The sequence below is a fragment of the Callorhinchus milii genome, unplaced genomic scaffold (genome assembly GCF_018977255.1).
Source record: "Callorhinchus milii isolate IMCB2004 unplaced genomic scaffold, IMCB_Cmil_1.0 Scaffold7, whole genome shotgun sequence".
NCBI lineage: Eukaryota > Metazoa > Chordata > Chondrichthyes > Chimaeriformes > Callorhinchidae > Callorhinchus > Callorhinchus milii.
Window position 1 is genome coordinate 24,413,793 of NW_024704748.1, and position 23,484 is coordinate 24,437,276.

The 23,484-nt window shown below is 38.9% G+C and overlaps 1 protein-coding gene across 1 annotated transcript in view; it reads left to right on the forward strand.

The window, feature by feature from the left end:
* cpxm2 (carboxypeptidase X (M14 family), member 2) overlaps positions 1-23,050 on the forward strand; it is a 42,786-nt gene extending 19,736 nt beyond the window's left edge. The window contains exons 5-14 of the mRNA XM_007903937.2: positions 6,937-7,021; positions 7,799-7,949; positions 9,089-9,177; positions 10,598-10,721; positions 11,477-11,673; positions 12,373-12,552; positions 13,740-14,037; positions 15,611-15,750; positions 20,038-20,137; positions 21,485-23,050. Coding sequence (XP_007902128.1) covers positions 6,937-7,021; positions 7,799-7,949; positions 9,089-9,177; positions 10,598-10,721; positions 11,477-11,673; positions 12,373-12,552; positions 13,740-14,037; positions 15,611-15,750; positions 20,038-20,137; positions 21,485-21,738 — 1,618 coding nt within the window. The 3' untranslated portion in view covers positions 21,739-23,050. The remainder of the gene's footprint in view (positions 1-6,936; positions 7,022-7,798; positions 7,950-9,088; positions 9,178-10,597; positions 10,722-11,476; positions 11,674-12,372; positions 12,553-13,739; positions 14,038-15,610; positions 15,751-20,037; positions 20,138-21,484) is intronic.
* Positions 23,051-23,484: the final 434 nt, after the last annotated feature.

Genomic DNA, 23,484 nt, shown 5'->3' on the forward strand with positions numbered 1-23,484 from the left:
GTGGAGCGGAGGACTCGGGGGACGAGGCAGTGGGTACTGTTTTGAGGAGAGAGGAGGTCAGAGAGGTCGGGAGGTGCAGAGGAGTACAGGGACTTGAAATCGATCCTCTCTGGGATAGGCAGCCAGTGCAGTCTGGCAAGGATTGGGGTGATCGGAGAGTGGAGTTTTGTGCGGGTGGCAGAGTTTTGAATGATTTGGATTTTATGGATGGTGGTGGATGGGAGACCGGCGAGGAGGGCGTTAGAGTAGTCCAGCCGAGAGGTGACAAAGGCATGGACTAGAGTTTCAGCGGCTTTTAGGGAGAGGTATTGGCGGAGACGGGCGATGCGTAGGAGGTGGAAGAAAGCGGTGCTGGTGAGGGACATTGTATCAATGTACAAATGATAAGGAAAGGTTTTTAAGCGAAATAAAAAACTTTCCTGTAGCTGTGGAGTCCTGTAGCTCAGTAGTTAGAGCACTCGCTTTGCAAGTGAGAGACCTGAGTTCAATTCCAGGCAGAGGGCGAAACCTTGGGCAAGTTTCCTTACTCCACACAGAGCCTAATAATAGTCCCTCCAAAACAAAACAATAATAAATTGGTCATTTTCAATCTACGACTGTTTGTGGGACATTGCTGTGCGCAATTGGCTGCTGCGTTCGCCCACAAATATACAGTCAATTCACTTTACAGTGTGTTCTGTGAAGCGCTTTGGGACGTCCTCCCGACGTGAAAAGCGCTATATCAAATGCAAGGATTATTATTATTATTAAATATCTTTTGAAAAGAAAGATCAGTTGCCTTCACCCTGATCACCACTGTACAACTGAATGGAGGACATGATCAACATGTAATGAACGTTTGTCACAGGTGATAACTGTAACACACACTAACTAAAACCAGAAGCATTTGTGAACGTTTTATCTTTGAAATGTGGCTGCCTTTCATTTTTTCCTTCTGTTGCGTTTGTGAACTGACTGTTGAAATCTTCTGACGCTAAGGTAATTATTTGGGGAGGACAAGTTTGCAGGGCTATGGGGAGAGCTCGGGGGAGTGGGATTGAATTGGATAGCTCTTTTCAAAGTACTGGCACCGACACAATCAGCCGTATGGCCTCCTTCAGTGCTGTATGATTCTATGATGATAAGTGGAATGTTAGGGGAATATGTGAGCGAGATGTATCCGTTTCATTTAATCTTGATCTGAACAATCAATGGCGCAGGTGCTAATTAAAATTACCGCAAGATGAATGACTCATGAGTTCATTTGAAAAAGTCAGCCAATTCATTAGATATCTCCAGCAGGAGGGTGTTTTGCTTTCCCTCTAGATTATTCAGTGATTCAGTGAACCTTCTTCAGAGAATAATTAATTCATTGATTTGTTAAAGCATTTTCAAATAGAAATTGTTTCTTTTCCAGCCAACTCCAGTAAACATGCAAGGATGAGTCAAAGCTCTTCGGCTCAACGTGTAGCACGTTTCACCTGGCAAAACAATCTTTATTTTGATCTCTGGGTTTTTTTCGTTGTATTTTCACAGCTTTCAGAAATCATCATCAAGCTAAGCTTTCGAATATTCATAAATGGAAGTCACAATAGAGCTTCAATGTTAGATAATATTATTTATTTTTGATTAATATCACTTATCATGTCCTTGAACATCTCAAAGTGCTTCATGGTATTTATTGTCAAGAATAGTGATTGTACTTTTAGACAAACGAGTCAGTCAACTTGCACAGAGTTCTTTCAGTATCTGTAACACATAATCTTCCATTTCCATAAATCCTGGTTCCCTCCACTCCTCATTCAGCCAGTAGTGTGGAACAGTTTAGCCTATAAACCTCTCTCCTGGGATCCACTAATGCTTCAATGACTGAGCAATGGTCACTTTCTGATTACATAATAATAATAATCCTTGCATTTGATATAGCGCCTTTCATGTCGGGAGGATGTTCAAACAGCTTCACGGGATATACTGTAAAGTGTAGTGACTGTCAGTGGATGTTACTCTGGGTGCAGGTCAAGAGCTTTTTTTAATCAATGTGATAATCATCACATTATTAACTGCAGTATTTGTATGACTCTTTCTATAAGATGCATGTTCATAGAATTGTAGAATCATAAAATTATACAGGACCGAAGGAGGCCGTTTGGCCCATCGTGTCAGTGCTGAATTTTTTAAAAGATCTATCCAAATCAATCCCACTCCCCCGCTCTCTCCCCATAGCCCTGCAAACTTGTCCTCCCCAAATAGTTATCAACTTCTCTCGTAAAAGTTGTTTTCGAATCGGCTTCCACCATCCTTTCAGGCAATGTATTCCAGATCCGAACAACTCGGATATCGTTTAAGCATACGAATGGTTGGCAATTTCTTCCATGAGTGCGACTGTTAAAACGTGTCACTGTCACTTTCTGCAGGAAGCGCATTACTGCAATAATCAAACTGAACGTTTTTGTCACCTTCTGATAGCTTTATGCCAATATTTTAATAATTAGGGCTCTGCATCAGTCACCCAAAACAAGAAACTATTAATCAATCAAACTTTGCTCCTCTCTCAGCTAGCTTTAAGCCAAGATTAACAAATGATTCCACGTACTGAGAGCTGACAGATCAGTTTCATTAAAACCTAATGTTACAAGTTTTCATTCCTGACTTATTGAACTGTTCGTTCACATTAGATAACAGTTGGATCTTGCCTGTCAATCAGAGTGGTTCTGTGTTTTACACCAAAGCAAGCTTGGCTATGCTACCAGTGAACATCTAAATTGCTCCCATCAAGAGGTTAACATAATGTCCTTCAAAAAGAATGAATTAAACTCTCACCTAGGGACTTCAACAAGAGCAGGGGCAGTGTGTTGCCTACTAAGTGACAGATTGATCCCTGTTGTGAGTCATCCATCAACCCACAGAAATCGATGAGCTCCCAGCCATAGTTAATATTTCCCTGACCAAGTGGACATCATTCAGTGACAACAATAAATTCTGGATGATACTCCTTAGCCTTATTAGTTGGTTCATCATGACAGATGGAATATGGCTTTAGTGCTCTCTTGAGGTTAGGAGAAGCTGCGTTCAAAGGCACTGATTGTGTCAAACGTGTCTTGGTTGCTCATGACAAGTTGGAAGCTAACCAGGGATTTTGTTGCCTCTCATCATAAGCTCACTTGCCATCAAAGCGAAGTGTGCCTTTGCTTTAAAGTTTTGAGCAATCAAAACTTTCTTTTTATTTTAAAGCCTTTCAGTGCTCCAGTCTCACTATTGAAACTTTCCAGTCGGACAGTTAAGAATTTATTGTTAAAATATAATTTTTTTATTAAGGCCTTGTGATGAAGAGATGTCCTGCTCTTGACTGACGAGACAGAATCCTGTTCCGTATCCTGGCTACTAATCTTAAGCGAGCCACTGGGAGATGATTAACAGTGGTCGTGGATGACTCTCCCATTTAATTCCCCTCCCCTCTCTATTTCTCGGTCTGGGGATGTGCTTGGGCTGTGGCTGATCTCTCACCACTTGTCCCAGCACTCATGACCATTAGTATTCCAACCAGTGGCGCCCCTTCCCCACCCTCCCCCCCCCCAGACTTTGAGCAAGCCTGTGAAAGCGTCACAATAATTATTTATGGAAAGATTTCAAAATATAATATATGTTTCTCATGAGCTGTTAATGAACAAAATCTCTCCCGAGAATACGATCTTCCATTTTGCACCACGCACCACACACTCCTTCCTGTTCGCAACAATTCAACAATCTGTAACAGAAATAGAATCAGGGCATTTAACAGGAACTAACTACCTAGAGCGAGCGACCTGTTCACTAAATCTACCAGAATAACTGGATTTTAGTCACACTCACCACATATTCATTCATTTATTTGTGAAATGTGTCTTTTTAACAGATGTGCATATTTAGTCCTACACTTGATTTAGGTTGTGGCACATTGCTCAAGTCTGCACAGAACTGTTTTGATGACGTTTTGAAGTTATTTGGTGGAGGTTTTAATGGCTGGTACCTTTTGGAACTCGCAACTTGTCCAACTTGTGGAAAATGATGGTGAGAAGTTGAACCCGATGTAGAATGGAGATCTTTGACTTTTCAAAATAAAGATGTAGAAATGTGCATTGTTTAATAATCTAAATTACAATTTGGTTAGTAACTTTTTAATAATCTCTTGTATATTTAGAAATGTTGTATGTTAGTGTTGTAAATGACAAATGCAAGGATTATTTTCTTATAATTGATGTCAGACTGAGTGGGTGAAGGGACGTAAAATAAGCAAGTGTCTCTTAGTTCTAACAGCTAACAAATGGCTGTTGTTGATTGGGGTTGAACTTGCGGCAGTTCGCAGCGAAACCTGTTGTTAATGGCTCAGAGTAGCAAATGGCGATTCTTTCCAGTAACTGGAAGTATGTCATTCCGATAGGAATCCTGTTCTGGAAGGAGATCAGAATTCCTATAGCTTTGCGTGGCGTATTTCCAGTTATCGGAAGGAATCACCAGTTTTAACACAGAGTCTTTACCATGAACTCCTGTTGTAATTCATAGCAATTTGTACCGTATTGTGCCATTTGCTACAGTGGGCAGATGAAGCAAAAATATTGTCCACAGAAGAAACTAGAGGGGCTACAAAAATGGTTTAGGATGTTGTCAAGTAATGAGCTGAGCCATGCGGACTATGACATATGTTACCGTTAATTTATTGCCTTTCATGGCTTGTATGATTGTTGGCTTTTTCCTGTTGAAATGATTCCATTCTGGATGCAGACTCTCGGAAGAGTCTTGTCCCTGATATATTTCTGGTCCCTTTGAATGTTTGAATACAGTTATTAATAAGTTGTGATTTCATGTGAATTACATGGCAGGCAATCACTTCCAAAATTGCCATCACTTGACTATATATAGAGAGTGCTAAAGCCCCCTCCAAAATTTTAAAATACAAAATGCTAAACTACTGACTTTTTTAGGTTATTTCAGATTTTGCTGGAATTCTGGGACACTGCCAGTTCCATTATTCAAGATGATTCTTAAAACACATTTGTGCATTTTCGCAGTGACTCAGTCAGTCAGACAAGTATAAAAGGTGTCTGTGATGATAGCTACAGTTTTAGGTTGAATACTTATATTCAAAACACATTTTCTGATGGTACCGAAACACTACTTTATTCAACCCTTAAGTGTTTAATGCAGAAACAACTTTATTGTGCTTCCTAAATAAGGTTCAGTAGAATTTATTGTGGTGGTGTTTTATTTTTCCACCCGGCTACTGCGTCCAAACAGGGTGCTGAACGCCAGATGATTCCGAACATTGATTTTTGTAATGACGCTACCAATGTTCAGTCCACATGTACCTCGTTTTGACAGACACAGGACAGATATCCATTTACTTCCTTGCTTATCTTCCAAAATTCAGCCTCTATTATTGCACAAAAAACAACTGAGGGTTTGTGGCAGCTGGGAGTGTTGGGCAAGCTTGAACTTACGACCTCTAAATTGTGAGAGTGGATTCTCACTGTTATATACCAAAGGGCTGGTGGAAGTAGATTTTTCAAAACCTTTGATTTTTTTTTTTTTTGAAACACGTCCAAAATTTTCCAACAATTTTTACATGAGTTATAACAAGTCTTCCAAGCTGACAGTCACGCTTTGGTTTAAATTGATTAACAATGTCTTTCTTGGTGGGTAAGCTTATGTGCGATGTCCGTGTTTTAAATAGTTTCCACTGAATAGCACCAATATATCTGAGTGTTGTTTCGTAGGCACAGCACAATAATTAAGGATGCCAGAGCCACGTACTTCACTTTGTTCACGAATAATTATGTCATGGTTGCTCAGAGTTGAACTTAGACCTGGCTTTTGAACAGATGCAAAATCGCAGTCTATTGTGAAAATGAATTGAACCCACCAGGTATGGCAGGGGAAGGAAAAGTAATTACAATTACAATGGCTGACTTTTCTATCCAATACTGCAAAATAATCGAGCAATATGTTAGTAAACTAATCCCATTATTTCTCATAACTTTGAGCCCCTTCATTGCAGGCCCCCCCTTGATCAATGTGCTCTGACCTTAGCTCTCATTCAGAAGGAAAAAGGGCACTTTATATTGCACATGCTACAGAGCAATTTATTATTACATTTGTTATTCAGAATTTCATCTGATGTACTGGCTAGAAGGGATGGAATTGATTCCGAGTGAATCAGTGAACCTATATATATAGTAAGAGGCCGAGGCAGGAAGTAATTCTCACAAAATATAGCTTTATTCCTTTGCCGAAGAAAACCATCCCCGACCTTCCTGCCGGCACTTAATATTTCTTTTAACAAGGTGGCAAGCATTCTCATTAAAATCACCTCAATCTGAAATGTGGACAATTGGTTGCTAGTTTCCCGTCGTGTTAAGTGCACTTTCCAATGAGCCAGGCTGATCCCATTTTAACCCAGTGATTTGGATTCAGACCCTGCATTATAACAAGATGAGTCATAAAAANTGACTTAGTCTGCAATTCCTGGTCATCAAGTGACCAATGGTGTCATTTCTTTTCGCCCACAAAGTACAGTCGATCCATTCTACAGTATATTCTGTGAACCGTTTTGAGACGTCTCAATAATGTGTTAAGGTGCTATATCAAATGCAAGGATTATTACTATTTATTACTTCTTGTCCACTGAGTGTACACACAGTATTGATAGCATAAACGGTAGATCCAGTTTAATTGAATTTCTATCTTCAGCTTGAACTGTGCCTTGGAAAGACGACAGTAAGTTAATGGGGGTTGTGAAGCAATTTGAATTTCCAGTGTTTTTTTATTAAGGGTGATTCTCATATATTATATTTTAAGTTCTATCTAAAATAAATTTCTTTGCGTTACGCATATACTGTATTGGGTAAATATCTATCACTGAACAAAAGAAGACAGGTAAAGGTGCTATGGGAAAACTGTTCATCATATGTTTCTACTTCGTAGAAGTGACTGGGTGACATCTTACAGTGTTATGCTGAGCAACGACAGCCACACCTGGATTGCCATAAAAAATGGAACTGAAGAAATGGTAAGTTCCCAAATACATCCTGTGATTGGAGATAAGCAAATGAAAGTAAGCATTATATATAATCATTTTGTTATCAATTTGTTTGTGAAGCATTTTGTTTTTATTAATACATAAAAGGGTAGGTACCATCAATGAAATGTCAAAGGCAATCAGGCTCTCCTAGAAACTGTCCTGACATAGCATAGGGATGTCGATAACAACTGTGGGTGAATTAGATATTGATGTAGTTTATCCCTGGGCATAAGGGATGAACTGTCCTTTCTGAAGAGGTCTAGACAATTAATAGCTGCCACAACCACAAATAAGTAAAGTACCATTCACATCGTATTGTTTGCCTTCGCTAAAGGTTTGTTTCAATTAATAGAAATCGATGTAGAGGAACTATAGGAGTTATTCTTCATTGCTGAAACATTTACTCACGTTGTTGTTAAGTTCATATCATGGGACTTGCAATTTTACAAATTCCTACTGCTCTTCAGCAGCTCAGACTAGCTTCTCCCAGTGCTACAGGCAACCAGACAAGATCAACGTTACAAATTCCTGTCGTAGTTATTATGGAAGCACATTGATTATTCATTCAAGAGGAGATCTGATGCATACTTGAGGAAGAAGTGAATGGTGGGGGAGGTGTCTGGAAGAGAACTAGAGAGAGGGGATTGAAATGGATGAAGACTTACTTGGAGTACATTATCACTGGCATGGACTAGTTGAGCCAAATGACTTATTTCGGTGTTGTACAGTCTATACAATTCTATGTAATTTATTGGCTCTCTGTAGATTTTTCAAGGGAATCAAGAGAAAGAGATCCCAGTGCTCAATGAGTTCACTACTCCTGTGGTTGCACGCTATATACGGATTAAGCCTTATAGTTGGTTCCAAAATGGCAACATTTGTATGCGATTGGAGATTTTGGGCTGCCCAATGCCAGGTAAGAATTGTTGGTGGTGTTTTTCTTTTCCACTCGTAACCTTTTAGAGGGCTGATAATAACCTAGCTAGATCTCTGTGATACTGGAGAGATTGAGCTGTGGCTGACTGTCCTCATCAAGCCAACTTGCTTGCCTGACTGCACAGCCCTAGGCAAAGAGAAAGGATTTCTCTGGAACTTGTGCAGGATGGTTACAGAATGCAATCATTAGAAAGAAACGCAAGCTTACAGAACACCCAAATCTGCTGAGGGTGACAAGTACAGCTGAACTGCATTGATGAATCCCAGTCGGCAAAGCAAGTGCATCCATCACCACCACTTGCCTGTTTGCAGGAGAGATCAGCTGTGTTTATAGTCCCTCCTGAGAAGAGGCGCAGGTGGGCAATATCACTCTCCATCATTCTGTGTCGAGAAGTGGAGTTGTTTGCAGTTCTCAAGAGAACACGGCCTGTGGCTACCCATTGGTAGACACATGACGTGCAAGCTAGAGCCAGTCAAGTTGTCCAGTTACTGAGGTCAGATCAGTACACCTTCCACAACTATGGAGAGAAATTAAGCACTGTACAGTACAAGTATTTCCTGTGTTCTAAGATAGAGGCTAGTGCTGCATTGAAAAGCTCCGGGACACTACCCCGCACGAAGGGCGCTATATAAATGCAAGTTGTTGTTGTTGTATTGCTGTTGGAGGGGATGTGATATCACAGCACTACAGAGAAAACGGTAAATTTTTGGGGGTATTAATTTCAAGTAGCAACCGTAAAATGCAGGAGTCAAACTGCAGTTCCTAACACAAGGAACTAGGTTAAAATACATTTAGAAATCCCTCCCACCCACACACGCATACACACAATTCTGAAAGATGTTAGCAGTAAAATTCGATTTCAAAAGACCTTTGGATTTCTGTTTAGTGATGATCATTTTTAAGCACCAAAAAGGTCCTTCTGACCTTACTCACTGATTTCTGGTGGAACTCAGTCGGAGTTAGGGCACTATTTGGTAAATAATCCTGAAGATGCAATTTTCTGTGCCCGCACAGGTTAGGGGAAAACCTGACAAATCCTTGAGCCTGGTGTCATAACAAGCATCATTTCTTGGCTTAGCTATCTGCAATCTAAATTCCCTTTCTTTTTAACCTTTCAGATCCTAATAACTATTACCACAGACGAAATGAAGTCACAACAACAGACAATCTAGATTTCAGGCATCACACCTACAAAGAAATGAGGCAGGTAGGAGTATAACCTTTAATAAAGAGGAAGACGCTTAAAAACTGAATATGTATATGCTTGAGAATAGTATTGGAGGATAAAGGGTTATGTGCAGACTGAGCTGTACAAATGCTCAGTGGGATGCAGTGATTTCTGTGATGCTTTCCTCTCCATTATCTCATCTTTTAGAAGCCTCTGCACCACAAAATGCTCACCAGCTGAGAACAAGGCTTACTGGTAAAACTCTTTCAGTGCTTCTTGAAGCACTAAAGAGAGGTATTGTTGTGTACTTTATTGTACTGTAAAGTTCAAGTTCCACACATTAATCAGCTTGTTTCTGGGGTTCAAATGTAGGAAAATCTTCGATGATTTATAGACTCATCAGTGGCTGTGAGAGATTTGCTTTATCAGTTGAACATTCAGTATCCACTTATCACAGCATTTTTGCCACATGAAAAGTTCAAACTGACTGTCGCCTGGTTAAGAAGAGAGTGTACATGGCACACCTGATTAATTGCAGTGTTTTACAAAACTTGCTGTGGTCAGTGATTCAATTCATGTGTAGTCAGTCACCAAGTAGCATAACTTAACCTTAAATTAAACTGTTCACTATCTATTATCGAGTTTTTGACCAGTGTAGGTCTGGAAAAGCAATCTAGAGCATCCGGTCGACAGTGAAATAGTAATAGGAAGCACATGCAAGTCCATGGATGGGATAGAATTTGCCAAGGAAGGATATGAAAGAGTTCTAGGGCTGCTCGTATTTAGGACACGTGTTACATAATTATATTCTTAAGTCGAGTGTTTATGCTTTCAGATCAGTGAATGATATTAGCTTTACAAACTGCGCCTTTGATGTATTTGTACTTGTTATTTGTATTCTATGAATGAAATACAATGGAGGCATTTGATGATAAATGTTTGTATGGCTCATTATTTGCTGCACAATCAAAATTGACAGGTGAGGAGGTTAAATTCCTTACACCACTGTGGTTCCTGTATATGTATGTAAGATAGCATTATTTCATTATATTTCAGAACATCTCTCAGGAGATTGCAACCCGACATGTGGTATAATTGTGCATCATTAACTCTGAAACTGGTGTATTGATGCTGACGATTCTGAAACACAAATTTCCACAATTGAAGACAAAACAATTTATTCAGTTGATTAAGCATGAAAATCGCAGTTTAGCACGGATTTCAGTTGACTAATGATTGACGAAGGGACTAATGATTGTTCAGTGCTCACCAGTCTAAACTTGCGAAGGTTTGTGTATTCAGTCGTCCTTGGGTGTATGTTGCTTTAGAAAATACCTAAATGAGCGTTTGGGGAGCTTGAAGGAAAGACATTCAACTGGAAAATGAAGGTGCTAACACTTTCAATTCTGCTTTCAATTCGCATAGAGCTTCTAATTGATTTGTACCTTTTGTTGAATAGTTGATGAAGATAGTCAATGAACAGTGTCCAAACATCACTAGAATTTACAACATCGGGAAAAGCTACCAGGGACTGAAGCTGTACACCATTGAGATCTCCGACAACCCAGGAGTGCATGAAGTTGGTAAGATTCACGTTCCAATCCAATTTGAGTTTATTCCTCGTTCTTCCAATTACTTTCTGAGAATTCCATTGATTTTCCATATTTCTTTTAACAATTTACAGTTTAAACCTAACCCTATGTTGATAAATAGTATAGATTGTCTTCCAACCCAAATTACACATTTAAATCCAAGTTGCATTTGCATTAAAAACAAGTTCTGCACTGTGCACATCCATAATGTTATATGTCTTGTTCAGTATCAGGCCATGATTGTGTAGTGATTAACAAGCACTATTCCTTGAATAATACACAAATAGGTACTTCAAAAACAATCTAAACTGAACAGTTCTCTGCAATCGCCTTATAGTCTTAGCTAGATATGGTCTTCCTACTTGCACATTAATTCTATAATCATGTTTTATGTGAAATATTGCTATCCCTGTTCATCAAATCAACCTGTTGCTCTGCAATCTGCAGTTAAATGTCTCCATTTAACCATCAAAGGAGGTGTCTATGGGCGCAATGTAAGAAACAAGTTCTACAGTGGAATTTAAAAATAGATAGAGAGGGGTGGAGGCTGGAGAGGTAGAGGAAGGGAGTTGCAGAGTTGAGGAGTTTATGGTTGAAGGCATGGCCACCAATGGTGGCGCGGAGGGTGTGGGGGGAATGTTAAATATTAAAGATTGTGAAGTAGTGGACTTAAATGATATGCGACAAGTGACGTGCCTCTGGCTTACATCTGGTTCGATATAATGTTTGTTTCTGGTTTGAATCAGGTGAGCCTGAATTCCATTACTCTGCTGGGGCTCATGGAAATGAGGTACTTGGTCGCGAGCTGCTTCTTCTGCTGATGCAGTTCATGTGTCAGGAATACCTCGCAGGAAATCCAAGGATCAAACACCTTGTGGAGGAGACCAGGATCCACCTAATGCCTTCAGTAAACCCCGATGGTTACGAAAGAGCTTTTGAAGTGGTAATTTCTTCATTAGACCTCCGCAGTTTCTTTCACTCCCTCCAGACATTTAAGCGAACTAAATATCGTTGAAAAATTGCTTCCTTTAAACAACAGTCTATTTTTAAAGCTTTTGGTTTGCCTTTTTTATCTTGTTGTTGAAAGCGCAAATTAATAATAATAAAATAATAATCCTTGCATTTGCCTTATCACGTCATTGAGACATCTCAAAGCGCTTCACAGAATATAGGGTAAAATGTAGTGACTGCGGCAGCCAATGCGCACAGCAGTGTCCCACAAACAGTCGTGAAATTGAGTGACCAAATTATCATTATTACCCCTAATTATTATTAATCTACTAAAGCAGTGTAGTACTTCAAAATTAAAACTTCAGTTGACCTTTCCTACTTTAAATGTTTTGAGTAGTTCAAAACAAATCCTATTCACATTTTGGGAATACATAGAATCATAGAATTATACAGCACAGAAGGAGGTCATTTGACCCATCGTGTCTGTGCGGGCTCTTTGAAAGGAGCTGTCCAATTCAATCCTATACCCCCGCTCTCTCTCCATAGCCCTGGAAACTTGTCCTCCCCATCAATGTGTATGTGGGTCCTGAAGACAATGTACTTTACTTTAAATGACAGTATTGATGAGATATGCAGTACTCCTGGTTGGGGAGATTAATATGATTGTGTTCTTGATTTGGACTTCTTCTAGGGTTCAGAGTTAGCAGGCTGGTCTCTAGGACGGTGGACTCATGATGGCATTGATATCAATCACAATTTTCCTGATCTTAATTCTATTCTTTGGGAGGCCGAGGATCGCAAGAGAGCATCCAAGAAAGAAAAAAATCATCACATCCCCATTCCTGAATGGTACCTGTTTGAAAACGCCACTGTGAGTTGGCAATCGTATACAAAGAGAGCAAAATCAATAATTAATATTCTACATGCAGGGATTAATTATACAGTCAGATATCGAAGATCGTGTTATAGCAGCCTGTGCATAGCATAGCAGCTGGAGATAATAGCTGTGATGGGTGGATGGTGGAGTGGGACCTCTTGAGGGATGGAATTGGATGGACCAAAAAGCCTTCTTCATCCAGACCCAATCTTGTGATCATATGAGATGAATGTCTAGTTAGCTGTAAATAGGTTAGGCTTCATGTTAGTCATACTTCACATTGATCCTACTGGGTATCATAGAGATAGAATTCTTTATATTATGCCCTTAGAGTACCAGACTTCTGACTATTTCTAGGCTTGTTACAAAGGTTCCATGACAGAGATGCAGCAAAATGCTTTTTTGTTCAAATAACGCATAACCCATCAAACTAATAAGCAGAACAACATAGAATGCCACAGCATCAAGGGCATTCAACTCAACTAGTTTCTATTGGTATTTATTCTCCATATGAACCTGTACCTCTTTTAATCCCATCTCCCATCTCTATTTGCTTTCATTCTTTCTATGAGTAATGGATCTGCACAGTGAAAGTATGATAAAGTGATATTTATTTCCCTATATTTTATAGGGCAGATTAAATATATCTTGTTTTTCACCAGTGATCCGTAAACCTGGTTAAATAACAAACGTCTTTCATTTCAGTCCTTTTCTAGCTGAATATCGAGATCTCTACTTAAGCAATAAAATTACTCGACCTCATCTGTTCAGGGCTGGATACAATTTTTTCTTATTTTGCATTTAAAATCTAAGCCTGCCTTTTCTATTCTGCCTCCACAGACCTGACCGCTATGCCTGAGCTGGGAAGCACAACTTTCAAATTTGCTGGGCTGAAAATAGACTCTTATACATATCTATTTCATATCTGAGCAAGTTCACTGAGAGCTTACTCACAGCAAGAGACCAGACTTACACATCAAATTAATACAAATGGAGGTTGTGTGTGTGTGGGAGTAGACTTTAACTTGCATAAGGATTTGGAAGCCCTTTGTCCAATGCAGTTAAATATTATGGCATTGTCAAACTATATTCAGTGAGAAATATATTTCTTTTTTCATATGTAATTGAGAATAATATTGGAATGAAAATTGCTTGGGGCTCCAACTTGAATTTGTTCGCAGGTAGCGGTCGAGACACGAGCAGTGATCGCTTGGATGGAGAAGTTCCCATTTGTGTTGGGTGGAAATATACAAGGAGGTGAATTGGTGGTAACTTATCCGTACGACATGGCGAGGTCCAGCACAAAGGTCCACGAGTACACAGCGACACCGGATGACCATGTCTTCCGTTGGCTTGCATTCTCCTATGCTTCCACTCACCGTCTGATGACGGATGCAAATCGAAGAGTGTGCCACACGGATGATTTCAGTAAGGATGATGGGACTATAAATGGAGCATCGTGGCACACGGTCGCAGGAAGTAAGTGTGTATGAAACATAACTGTATATGGGACAGTGGTGCGACCAATTGTCTTTGCAGTATCACCAGAACCCCTTATCCATACCTCCAGATTGAATGTCCTAACACCCTACTCACTTTGCCTCTCTGACTCACTCTCCACAAACCCCAGATTGCACTGACCCCTGCTCCCTATGTTGTCTCCCACACCGTGTTTTTATGTTCAGAACTGTCCCAAAGAAGTGCAACAAGTCTTTATATTGTAATAATGTTTAGCAGGATCAAGGGTTTCCAACTAATACATTTATAAGACATCCAAATGTTGACTCCCTTGAAGATAGGAGAGAGGAAAGTAAAGAAAAGAGTGAAACACAAAGAAAGTAATCATTTGCTCGAGGCTATTAACTGAAGAGCTGATTGTGAGCTGATTGTTTCTATACACTTTCAGCTCCTGTTCTGTGACATTCAGAAAAGATCAATATTGCAGTAACAAAACTCCTCAAAAATCATTACTAAAAAAAACTATTAAAATAACTAGTATTAGAATAATTAATACACAGTATAAAAAAAGTGTTGGGGGTGGGGGTGCAGCATTGTCAGAGGTACCATCCTTAGGATGAGACATTAAATAAATCTATTTAGGGGGGGATTTAAAGATCTGAAGATCACAAGATTGCATTGGATAAAGGATAGATCTCATCTTTCCAGAATACCCACCATTATAGCATCAAACTGTTTCTTAAATGAGTCCAATGTCCTGGCTCATTCATCCTGACAATGTTTCATTAATTATTCTCTAAGTAACAAAAAAGCTTTCTGATATTTGAAACAAGAAGGCAGCTTTTTTCCAGCTGATCTGGACAACAATACTCTAGAATCTAGAATGATTTGATAATTCATGTCATTGCTGTTTGTGGGACTTGTTGTGGGTTAGAATGCCTGTCACGTTTTCCTCCAAATATACAGTTGCTTTACTTGACAGCAATTACCTATGGAGCTCTTTTGAGATGTTTTAAGATTATTGGCTCTATATCAAATGCAAAGATTATTATGAATTTAACTAAGGTAAATGCCAAAAGCACAATTTGGGATATAACAAAACATTTAAAATTGTTTGCTTGTGCACATCCTGTGGTCCCTTTTTCTCTTCTCTTTTCCCTATCCATCCTTTGTCTTATTTCTATCTGAACCTTTTTTCTTCCTACTGGTCGGTCTACCTCTATAGTAACCTCTTCTCCTAATTACTTTTATCTTTAAAATTTGTCTCTTATCTTTCATCTTCTTTCTTCCAGCTCTCAATACGTGTTTCAAAAGGTGGGAGCAATGTTCTCTTATTTTTTTGCAGGTCATTTTATAGTCAACATAAAGTAAAAGGCAGAGACGGAAGAATGACTAAATTGCCTTATAGATGCTTGTCATAATTTCAGCTTCTATTTTTTCAGCTTCAGTGTTAATATTAGCATTGTGAAATAGTAATATATAATTGCAAAAGATCCTTAGGTTGGTAACTAAATGAAGAATAAGCAATAATTATTTTATTTGAGAAGACTAGAATAATTTGACAGATTTTTAATAAGAATTTTATTATTTTAAGGTATGAATGATTTCAGCTATCTGCACACAAACTGCTTGGAAATATCTATGCACGTGGGCTGTGATAAATTCCCCCATGAAAGTGAACTCCCAGAGCAGTGGGAAAACAACCGAGAATCTCTCCTTGTCTTTATGGAGCAGGTATGTGCCGAGAGAATATTCATTCTGTGGAAATTATCCTCTCTACGTGTAACTCTACATTAAGATACGGATATCAAGGGATATGCGACAAAGCCGAGTAATTGGAGTGGAGGTATAGATCAGGCATGATCTAATAGAATGGCGGAACTGGCTTGAAGGGTTCAATGGCATACTCCTGTTCCTATATAACTCCTAGAGAGGGACTGGTTACTCAAGGTTGTGAGATGAATGCTGCACGAGTTCATAGCAAATTAGAAGAAAGTGCCAGACTATCCTTAGACTTGTTACATTAGACCACTTTCTGAAGCCCGTCCCTTTGAACCCACAATGCTATTACGGCTTTGGATGAATTAGACGCAGTGTGAAATAAAAGATGAATAGGTATCTTTGGATACTTCAAAAAGAGAATTCTCTCACATTTGAAGTAAGTTTTTATTTGAATTATCTGTCAGTTTGTTAAGCTTCATCCAAGTGGAGGATTCTGTTGCCATTCTGATTTACAACTGTTGCCATTCTGATTTAGAAACACAATACCACAAGAGGACTGCAACAATAAGTCCCTTTAGATCTTATTGAAACTATCATTAAATGCTGTATGAATCATTTTAATTTGACTGGGCAAATGCACCCATGATATCCACAGTCATTCCACTTTACAGTATACCTTATAAGGATAAGGGTTGTTATTAATATTATGATATGATTTTGATTAATTTTTTTCCCTTTTTTTAATCTTTTTGCATTCACTTATCTCACCCCTTGCGGTGTTACTTTGAAATTGTGCCCTTCGTCACATGCCCCAACACCAGGTCTGATCTGACTTTTGATGTTCCTTCTCAGCTGTGCAGGATATTGCAAGCATTCTTCTTTATTTTGCATTTAACGAGCTCTTTTCTGCCGCTGCCTGTAGTATACCTGACTCAGGGCTTCTTGAAACTGATACCGGTTAACTGAGATCAATTGACATTCTACCATTAATGCCACTTGTCTGGATGAGCACAAAAATCCTCCCTGTCCAGAAACACAAGTCTGCAATTTTCATATTGGTATTCATCGACTAATGCCTACTGAAGAGATTGACATATTTAAGCAATAACTTGTGTAACTGACTAAGAGTGGAGGTTTGTACCAGTCTTTTTGTGCAGGATCAGACCTCACAGGAAAAGATATGATTTATGGCAAGGTTGCAAAGAAACAAGGTGAATGTGCCAGATCAATAAACCATTGCTTTCAGACTATTCCTTGTCTCCAGCAAAATCAAAAGCGTGAGAATAAAAGTCTTGGCAGTCAATATGGCTGGGGACTTTCCTGTTGAATACTTCCCCTGTGGAATAATAAAAATGCAAGCCATACTTTTCTACCTTGACACTTATCACTGTTTCATAAGTTTAGAGCAATTTAAAGGGGAAGGGAACTTTCATGAATTTCAGCCTGAAATGTCACCCTGTCTTAGTCTCCCTTAAAAAAAAAAATAATTTGGGGCCTCAATCCATGACTGTTTGTGGGACACTGCTGTGTACAATTGGCTGCTGCGATTTGCCCACAAATTATACAGTCAATTCACTTTACAGTGCATCCTGTGAAGTGTTTTGAGCCGTCTCGAAGACATGATAAGCGTGCTATAGCAAATGCAAAGATTATTATTGTTTATTATAAGCCAATTTGGTCTTAACTTTAAGATCTCAAAGACTTGTAGAAAGTTCTTCAATTCAGCCATAATTTGGAAGCTGTATTTTAAGAACTGCAAAAAACAGCTTCAAAATTAAGACTGAAACAACTTCTGAATTAAGACTGGGTTTTAGTATTTTCCACAACTCTGGACTATCAGCACCATCGTAAAACATAATATATTTGATGTAGCATCTTTCACGTTGGGATGATGTCTCAAATAGATGGTTTTACAGGTTAAGAATAGGTCGAATTTCAGGGTTTCTGGGATCCAAACCAGTGCGTTGTTAATCCTTTTTGCCTCCATTGCCTGGTTTATATTGCTGGAACTGATAGTAAAGAACGATTTACACTTTCCGCTCCCAATTGCCTTCATCCTTGACTGACAGCCCTGAGTTTAACATGTTCAGTTGCACATCAGTGAAGGAGCTGACTTAATTTGCATTGCTTACATTTGTACTTTGATGCTTCTTAAAGTCGTCTCAGCTCCAGTGGTCTTTAGTATGAATCACATTAACATAGTACCTGACTGAAACTGGATTCTCCAATGGCAAATCACTGTATAACTGGGGTGTAAATTACACTTTGTACAGTATTGTACAATTTGTAAATAATGTCACAGACGGAACCAGGTCTTAAATGTCCCCACTCCTACACCATGATGGGTGGTCCAGAAGGTAATCCCTTAAGTGATAAGTAATTCCTTATAATACCTTCAAGGACTATAGTTCATCAGGTTATAAACACACATTACTTTATCTTGCATACTCGTGTCCTGTATATGAATTAGTATGTTTACATACAGTGGATAGGATGATGCACTTCTCATCATTATAGCTATACTCTGATATAAACTTATTTCGCTCACAAAATATACAGCCAATTCACTTTACAGTATATTCTGTGAAGCGTTTTGAGACGTCTGAAAGACATATTAAGGTGCCATATCAAATGCGAGGATCATTATTATTATCAAGAATAATGCTGCCTTCGCTGCGTAAGATATAAGAGGTAAAAAAAATGTGATGATTCCGAGAACGTTCAACGTTGCATCTCATCAGTTAAGGGAATCTTTGAAGAAACTTCACAATTTCTATTATGTTCTATTATGGAAGATTGTCACCCCGCTTCCCCTGGTTGATTCTGTTGAGGAGCAAATTTAAACATTCTGATTACGCCACATCACTGATCCCTCCACTTGAGTGTTGCGAAACTTTGAATGATTGGTCTCTATGTTTGAATTACAGTCAGATAAATAGTGGCTTGTATACCTAAATTAGTGATTCCTGTGTGACTCAGCTGCAGCTCATGGCAAGGAACACGAAGCAGAACTCAATTGGAGTTAATGATGCTCAGAAGACTCTATTTACAGATAAGGAGCAACACTTAATTCAAGCTTCGAGTCTGCAATTATTCTGTGGTTTTCATGGCGGGAAAGCTGAAGCCTATCATGCCTGAAAGCCTTTCGGCCATTATAATGATTAACCAGAAACTGTTCAGGAAAAAGCTGAATTCATGGTTTGTTCAGGAAATCTGTCGAGCTGTGCATCAGAATGACCCCTTAATGCTTTGGAAATTAAACCAGGGAAATGTTGAGATTCGTATTCCACTTGGTTCTTGTCTCAACCAGAAACTAGGTTTGATTATGCAGCAAAAGAGTTGTGATTTTGTGATACTTCTACCCTTCGGAACTCCATCCCGTAGTCCCTTTGCCTTGCTCCCTTCCTTGCCTCCTTCGAGACATGTCTCAAGACCCTCCTCTTCGACTGCGCCTTTAGCCACCCTCCTACCTCTACCCTCCCTGCTCTCCACCCTTCCTGATCCCAACCCCCTGCTCGGGTCCAAATCCCTAACTGTCCAGGGCCTTGGGACATCCTCCCGACTGAAAAGCACTATACAAATGTAATTTTGTATTGTATTTAATTAGGAAGTCGAGATGTTCATTGGTGCTCCAATACAAATTTACGTTTGGAATAAAATATAATTTCCCAGCTAATCCCCATCCCCCTCATCCATCACCTATGCTGCTCGGGCTCCCACTCCATCTCTGTGAAATATTCTGAGCAGCTTAACTTTTCTTTAGAGAATAAGTGAGTGTACGATTGATTATTCCTGCTGGTTGGTAAATTGGTAACCCAGGGACAAAGCTCAGGATTATCACTAGAATTACAGGAACAGTCAGAGGAAATGTATTCATGCAGAAGGTTATATCAGAACATGGATGCTTTGCCACAAGTGATCATTGAAGCCAACATTTTAAAGGGAATTAGATAAGTATTTGCAGAGAAATCGTATGAAAGGATTTGGGGAAACAATAGGGAATTGGGATTAGAGTAACTGGCTCCAGTAAAGGGTCTGGCACCAATATTATCCAGATGGCCTCCTTCTGTGCTGTAATTTGTATGTTTCTGGAACTTGTTAACGCGTCTGGTTTGAACCTGTAAGCCCTAAGGCCACAAATAGTTTAGGAACCATTCCTTCTGAGGTATCCATATCTTTCCAGTTGGTAATTTACATGGATCATGAACCTTTTAGTGCTTCTCCTATATTACATTGCGAATAGCATAGTTTTGCATTTGCACTGTCCAGTCTCACCCTGTTTTTGTTAACCTTGATCAGGCTCAGAGGGGTATCAAAGGGATTGTACAAGACACACAAGGAAGAGGAATTGCAAATGCAGAGATATCCGTCGAAGGCATAAATCATGATGTTACAACAGGTGAGAAAAATGGATCTTTTATTGATGAAGTTAAATTGAATGCGGTCAATCTCATATTACTATTTGCAGTAAGGAATTGAAACTTTTTGACTTGCAAATCTAACAATATATTGGGAAGAGATGAGGCACTCACCAATCTGAGCATCAGTATATAGAGGAGTAAAAATATAAGGTCAGCATTTCTTAGTGTAATAACATCCTTGTGGAAGATTTACAGTAACCTTGATAACCTGACAGTGGAGATTGCACGTGAAACCGATAAAGGTGAGATGATAAATGCATCAGCAAATAGAGTAAAGTGAAATTTCAGAAACTTTGCAAAATAATAACTGCCTGTAATAATGAGCAACAAAAATGGCAAAGAGGAACCTCATCCAATTAGCAGTTATAAATGTTTTTCAGCTCTAGAGCTTACTGGACTTGTTTAAGTTCTTTGATCTAGCTTTTTAATGTTTTTGGACAATGTTTTTAACAGAGAGTATATAAAGCATGGCTGTTGAGAGTACCTTGAGGTATAGCTTTGCGGCACAGCAATTCACATCGCTGCAGTGTAAAATGCTGGCATGTGTGTATAGAATGAGAACTCCAGTCAGAAGTGAATGCTTAAATGTACTTGGGTGGAATAGTGGGATCAAGTTGTAATATCATTAAAATGTCACTTGTGCATCTGACATTCTGATAATATTACAAATCGAACATATGCCACCGGAGGTGCCCAGTAGTGCAACTGCAGAACTCTCCTCATCCACAAATCAATGTAATTAAACTGTTGGCAGAGATGCCACTTTGCTCCCCAGAGTATAGTGACCTGGATTGGAAAGTTGGCTGTTTGATTTTTAATGCTATAGAAGTGTCTGCTGTGCAAGTGGCTCTTTAATACTATTAACCTTGAAATCTTTGAATGGAGCACAAAGGGAGTAAGCCCAACACTTGGTTGACTTTGTGCTCTCTGAATTTTTAGCCTTAGTCTTAGGTGGACAAACGTGGGAAACCCACCCGTGTTCCCTATAAAAAGCTTACAAAGCTTTACCTTTTCAATCCATGACTGTTTGCGCAATTGGCTGCCGGGTTTCGCCCCCAATATACACAGTCAATTCACTTTACAGCATATTCTGTGAAGCGCTTTGAGACGTCTAGAAGATGTGATCAGACGTATCACGTATCAAATGCAAGGATTATTATTATTTACCAGTTAAATCCCATCATTTTGGGGAATTTAAACTCTGGCCTATGCCAATCTGCACCCGTGTTCTCTTTGGGAGTAGCAAGGAAGGTGTTTCGCAATGCAGATGTTTGTGTATGAAATGGCCAAAGCTATTGATTCTGTGGATGTTGTTTATTTTGCAGCGATTGACGGCGACTACTGGCGCCTCTTGAACCCTGGCGAGTACAGAGTTACCGCCAAGGCTGAAGGCTACTCAAGCGCCACAAGGAACTGTGAGGTGGGATACGACATGGGAGCCACGCCATGTAATTTTATTTTGGCCAGAACTAATCTGGCAAGAATTAGAGAGATAATGGAAAAGTTTGGCAAGCAGCCGATCAACCTGCCATTTAGACGGATTAGGCAGCGAGTTCGACAAAGGCGCCGGCAGACATGAAACTCCTATCTTTATATTAAAAAAAAAGCCCTTTCTAAGTGACCAGATTTGAACATTTCCAATTGCAATTATTGAGATGCATTGTACGTTATATCATGTAGTGGAGACAACATTCATTTCATTGTCCTAACGTGACATATTCAATTATCTTTCACGATATACAGCTCTTTTCTGCATGATGTAGTTAGAAAACTTATCACATTGTTGCACAGTTATATTGGTAACACTAGATTGTACTATAAAACCTTTGGAAATATCGGCCATAAATACTAACACATTGATATTGTTAACATATTTTCACGTTTAGAAACTGTCACAAACTTGTTGGAATGTTTAGTGTTGTTTAATTTTGAGAGCTGTCCAATAATAAACGCAATTGTATTGCTCTATTTTTAATGTCCTGTATCTGTACACCACTACAGGACTTTGCTATTAAGTTGTGAGTATCCATGCTTTGGTTTTCAATGTATCCATCCATTTCCAATTTTACAGAGTTTAATTTGACGCGGTCGAACAATAATGATTTAAAAAGTTAGACTGGCAGCAAAGGGATTGCTGTAACAAATCGCAATAACTTTTAACAGATAAGCAAGTGATCACAGATATTAAAAGTTGATAGTGCAAGGCTGACCTTCAAAGTTGCCAATTTAGAAATTGTTGTTTATTTGAAAATTTGTGATCATCTTTTATAATATTTAAAATACACGTGCAATGAGTGCTTGAAAGCTCGCACAATGTTTTATATTTTGTGTTTCACAAATAGAAATGCTGGACATTGGATTGACAAATGTGGAATCAGCTGAAGATTATTTTTATGCCAGTTCTGAATCCAGAATAGTTCTGTTTCCCTTCAAAATTGATGTAATTATTCCCAGATACAACTAATATGCTGTTTGCAAGCAAAGTACATTGATAGTTGAAAGATCAGTATATGCAAGAAGAAGAAATTGGCAATGTTTTGCCACTTCTTACTTTGATTCTTTTTAATATTGTTTACACCACCATTTCCTATTTGGCAAATAATCAAAGCTTAATTTAAACATTTACATTAAAATGGATGAGGTTCTGCATATGACCTTGGACAATAATTAGCATGTATAATCCTGTGCAAGTGTATTTATATATTGTGTGTTGATTGGATCTATGGAGAAATTGTAACATGGATTTCCATAACACAATGTTTTTCCTTAACCTTTAAAAAGTAACTATCTTGTTCATTCTGAAATCATTTGTCACTTTGTGCTAATTTTTTAACTTGCAGTCAATCTCAATTCTACATTTTCTAGCACTTTAATAAAGCATTATAACCTATAATTTTATCACATTTTGTCCACAGTGTATTGATTTTGAGGTAATAGTACAGATCATACAGTAATATAATATGTCGGTATTGCCACAGTTTTCTTCTGTTATTGACTGTCTAAAGTTGACCAGCATCAGGCAGCCAAATAATGAGAGGGCAAAACCTTCAGTGTGGTGCACCTGATGTGCTGTAACATTTGTTTCAAGTCCAATCAAACGTTTGAAAAGTAATCCCTGTCAAATCAGCTCGACTATGGAATGAAGTAGACTTCATGGAATCAGATGCAGAACTCTGACATCAAGAAATGGAGCCTTCTCTGCAAAGTGCAGTATTTAGTTCCTTGTAATGCACAAGGAAAAAGATTAAAAGATTTGTGGAGTCCTGTAGCTCAGTGGTTAGAGCACTCGCTTTGCAAGCGAGAGACCTGAGTTCAATCCCAGGCA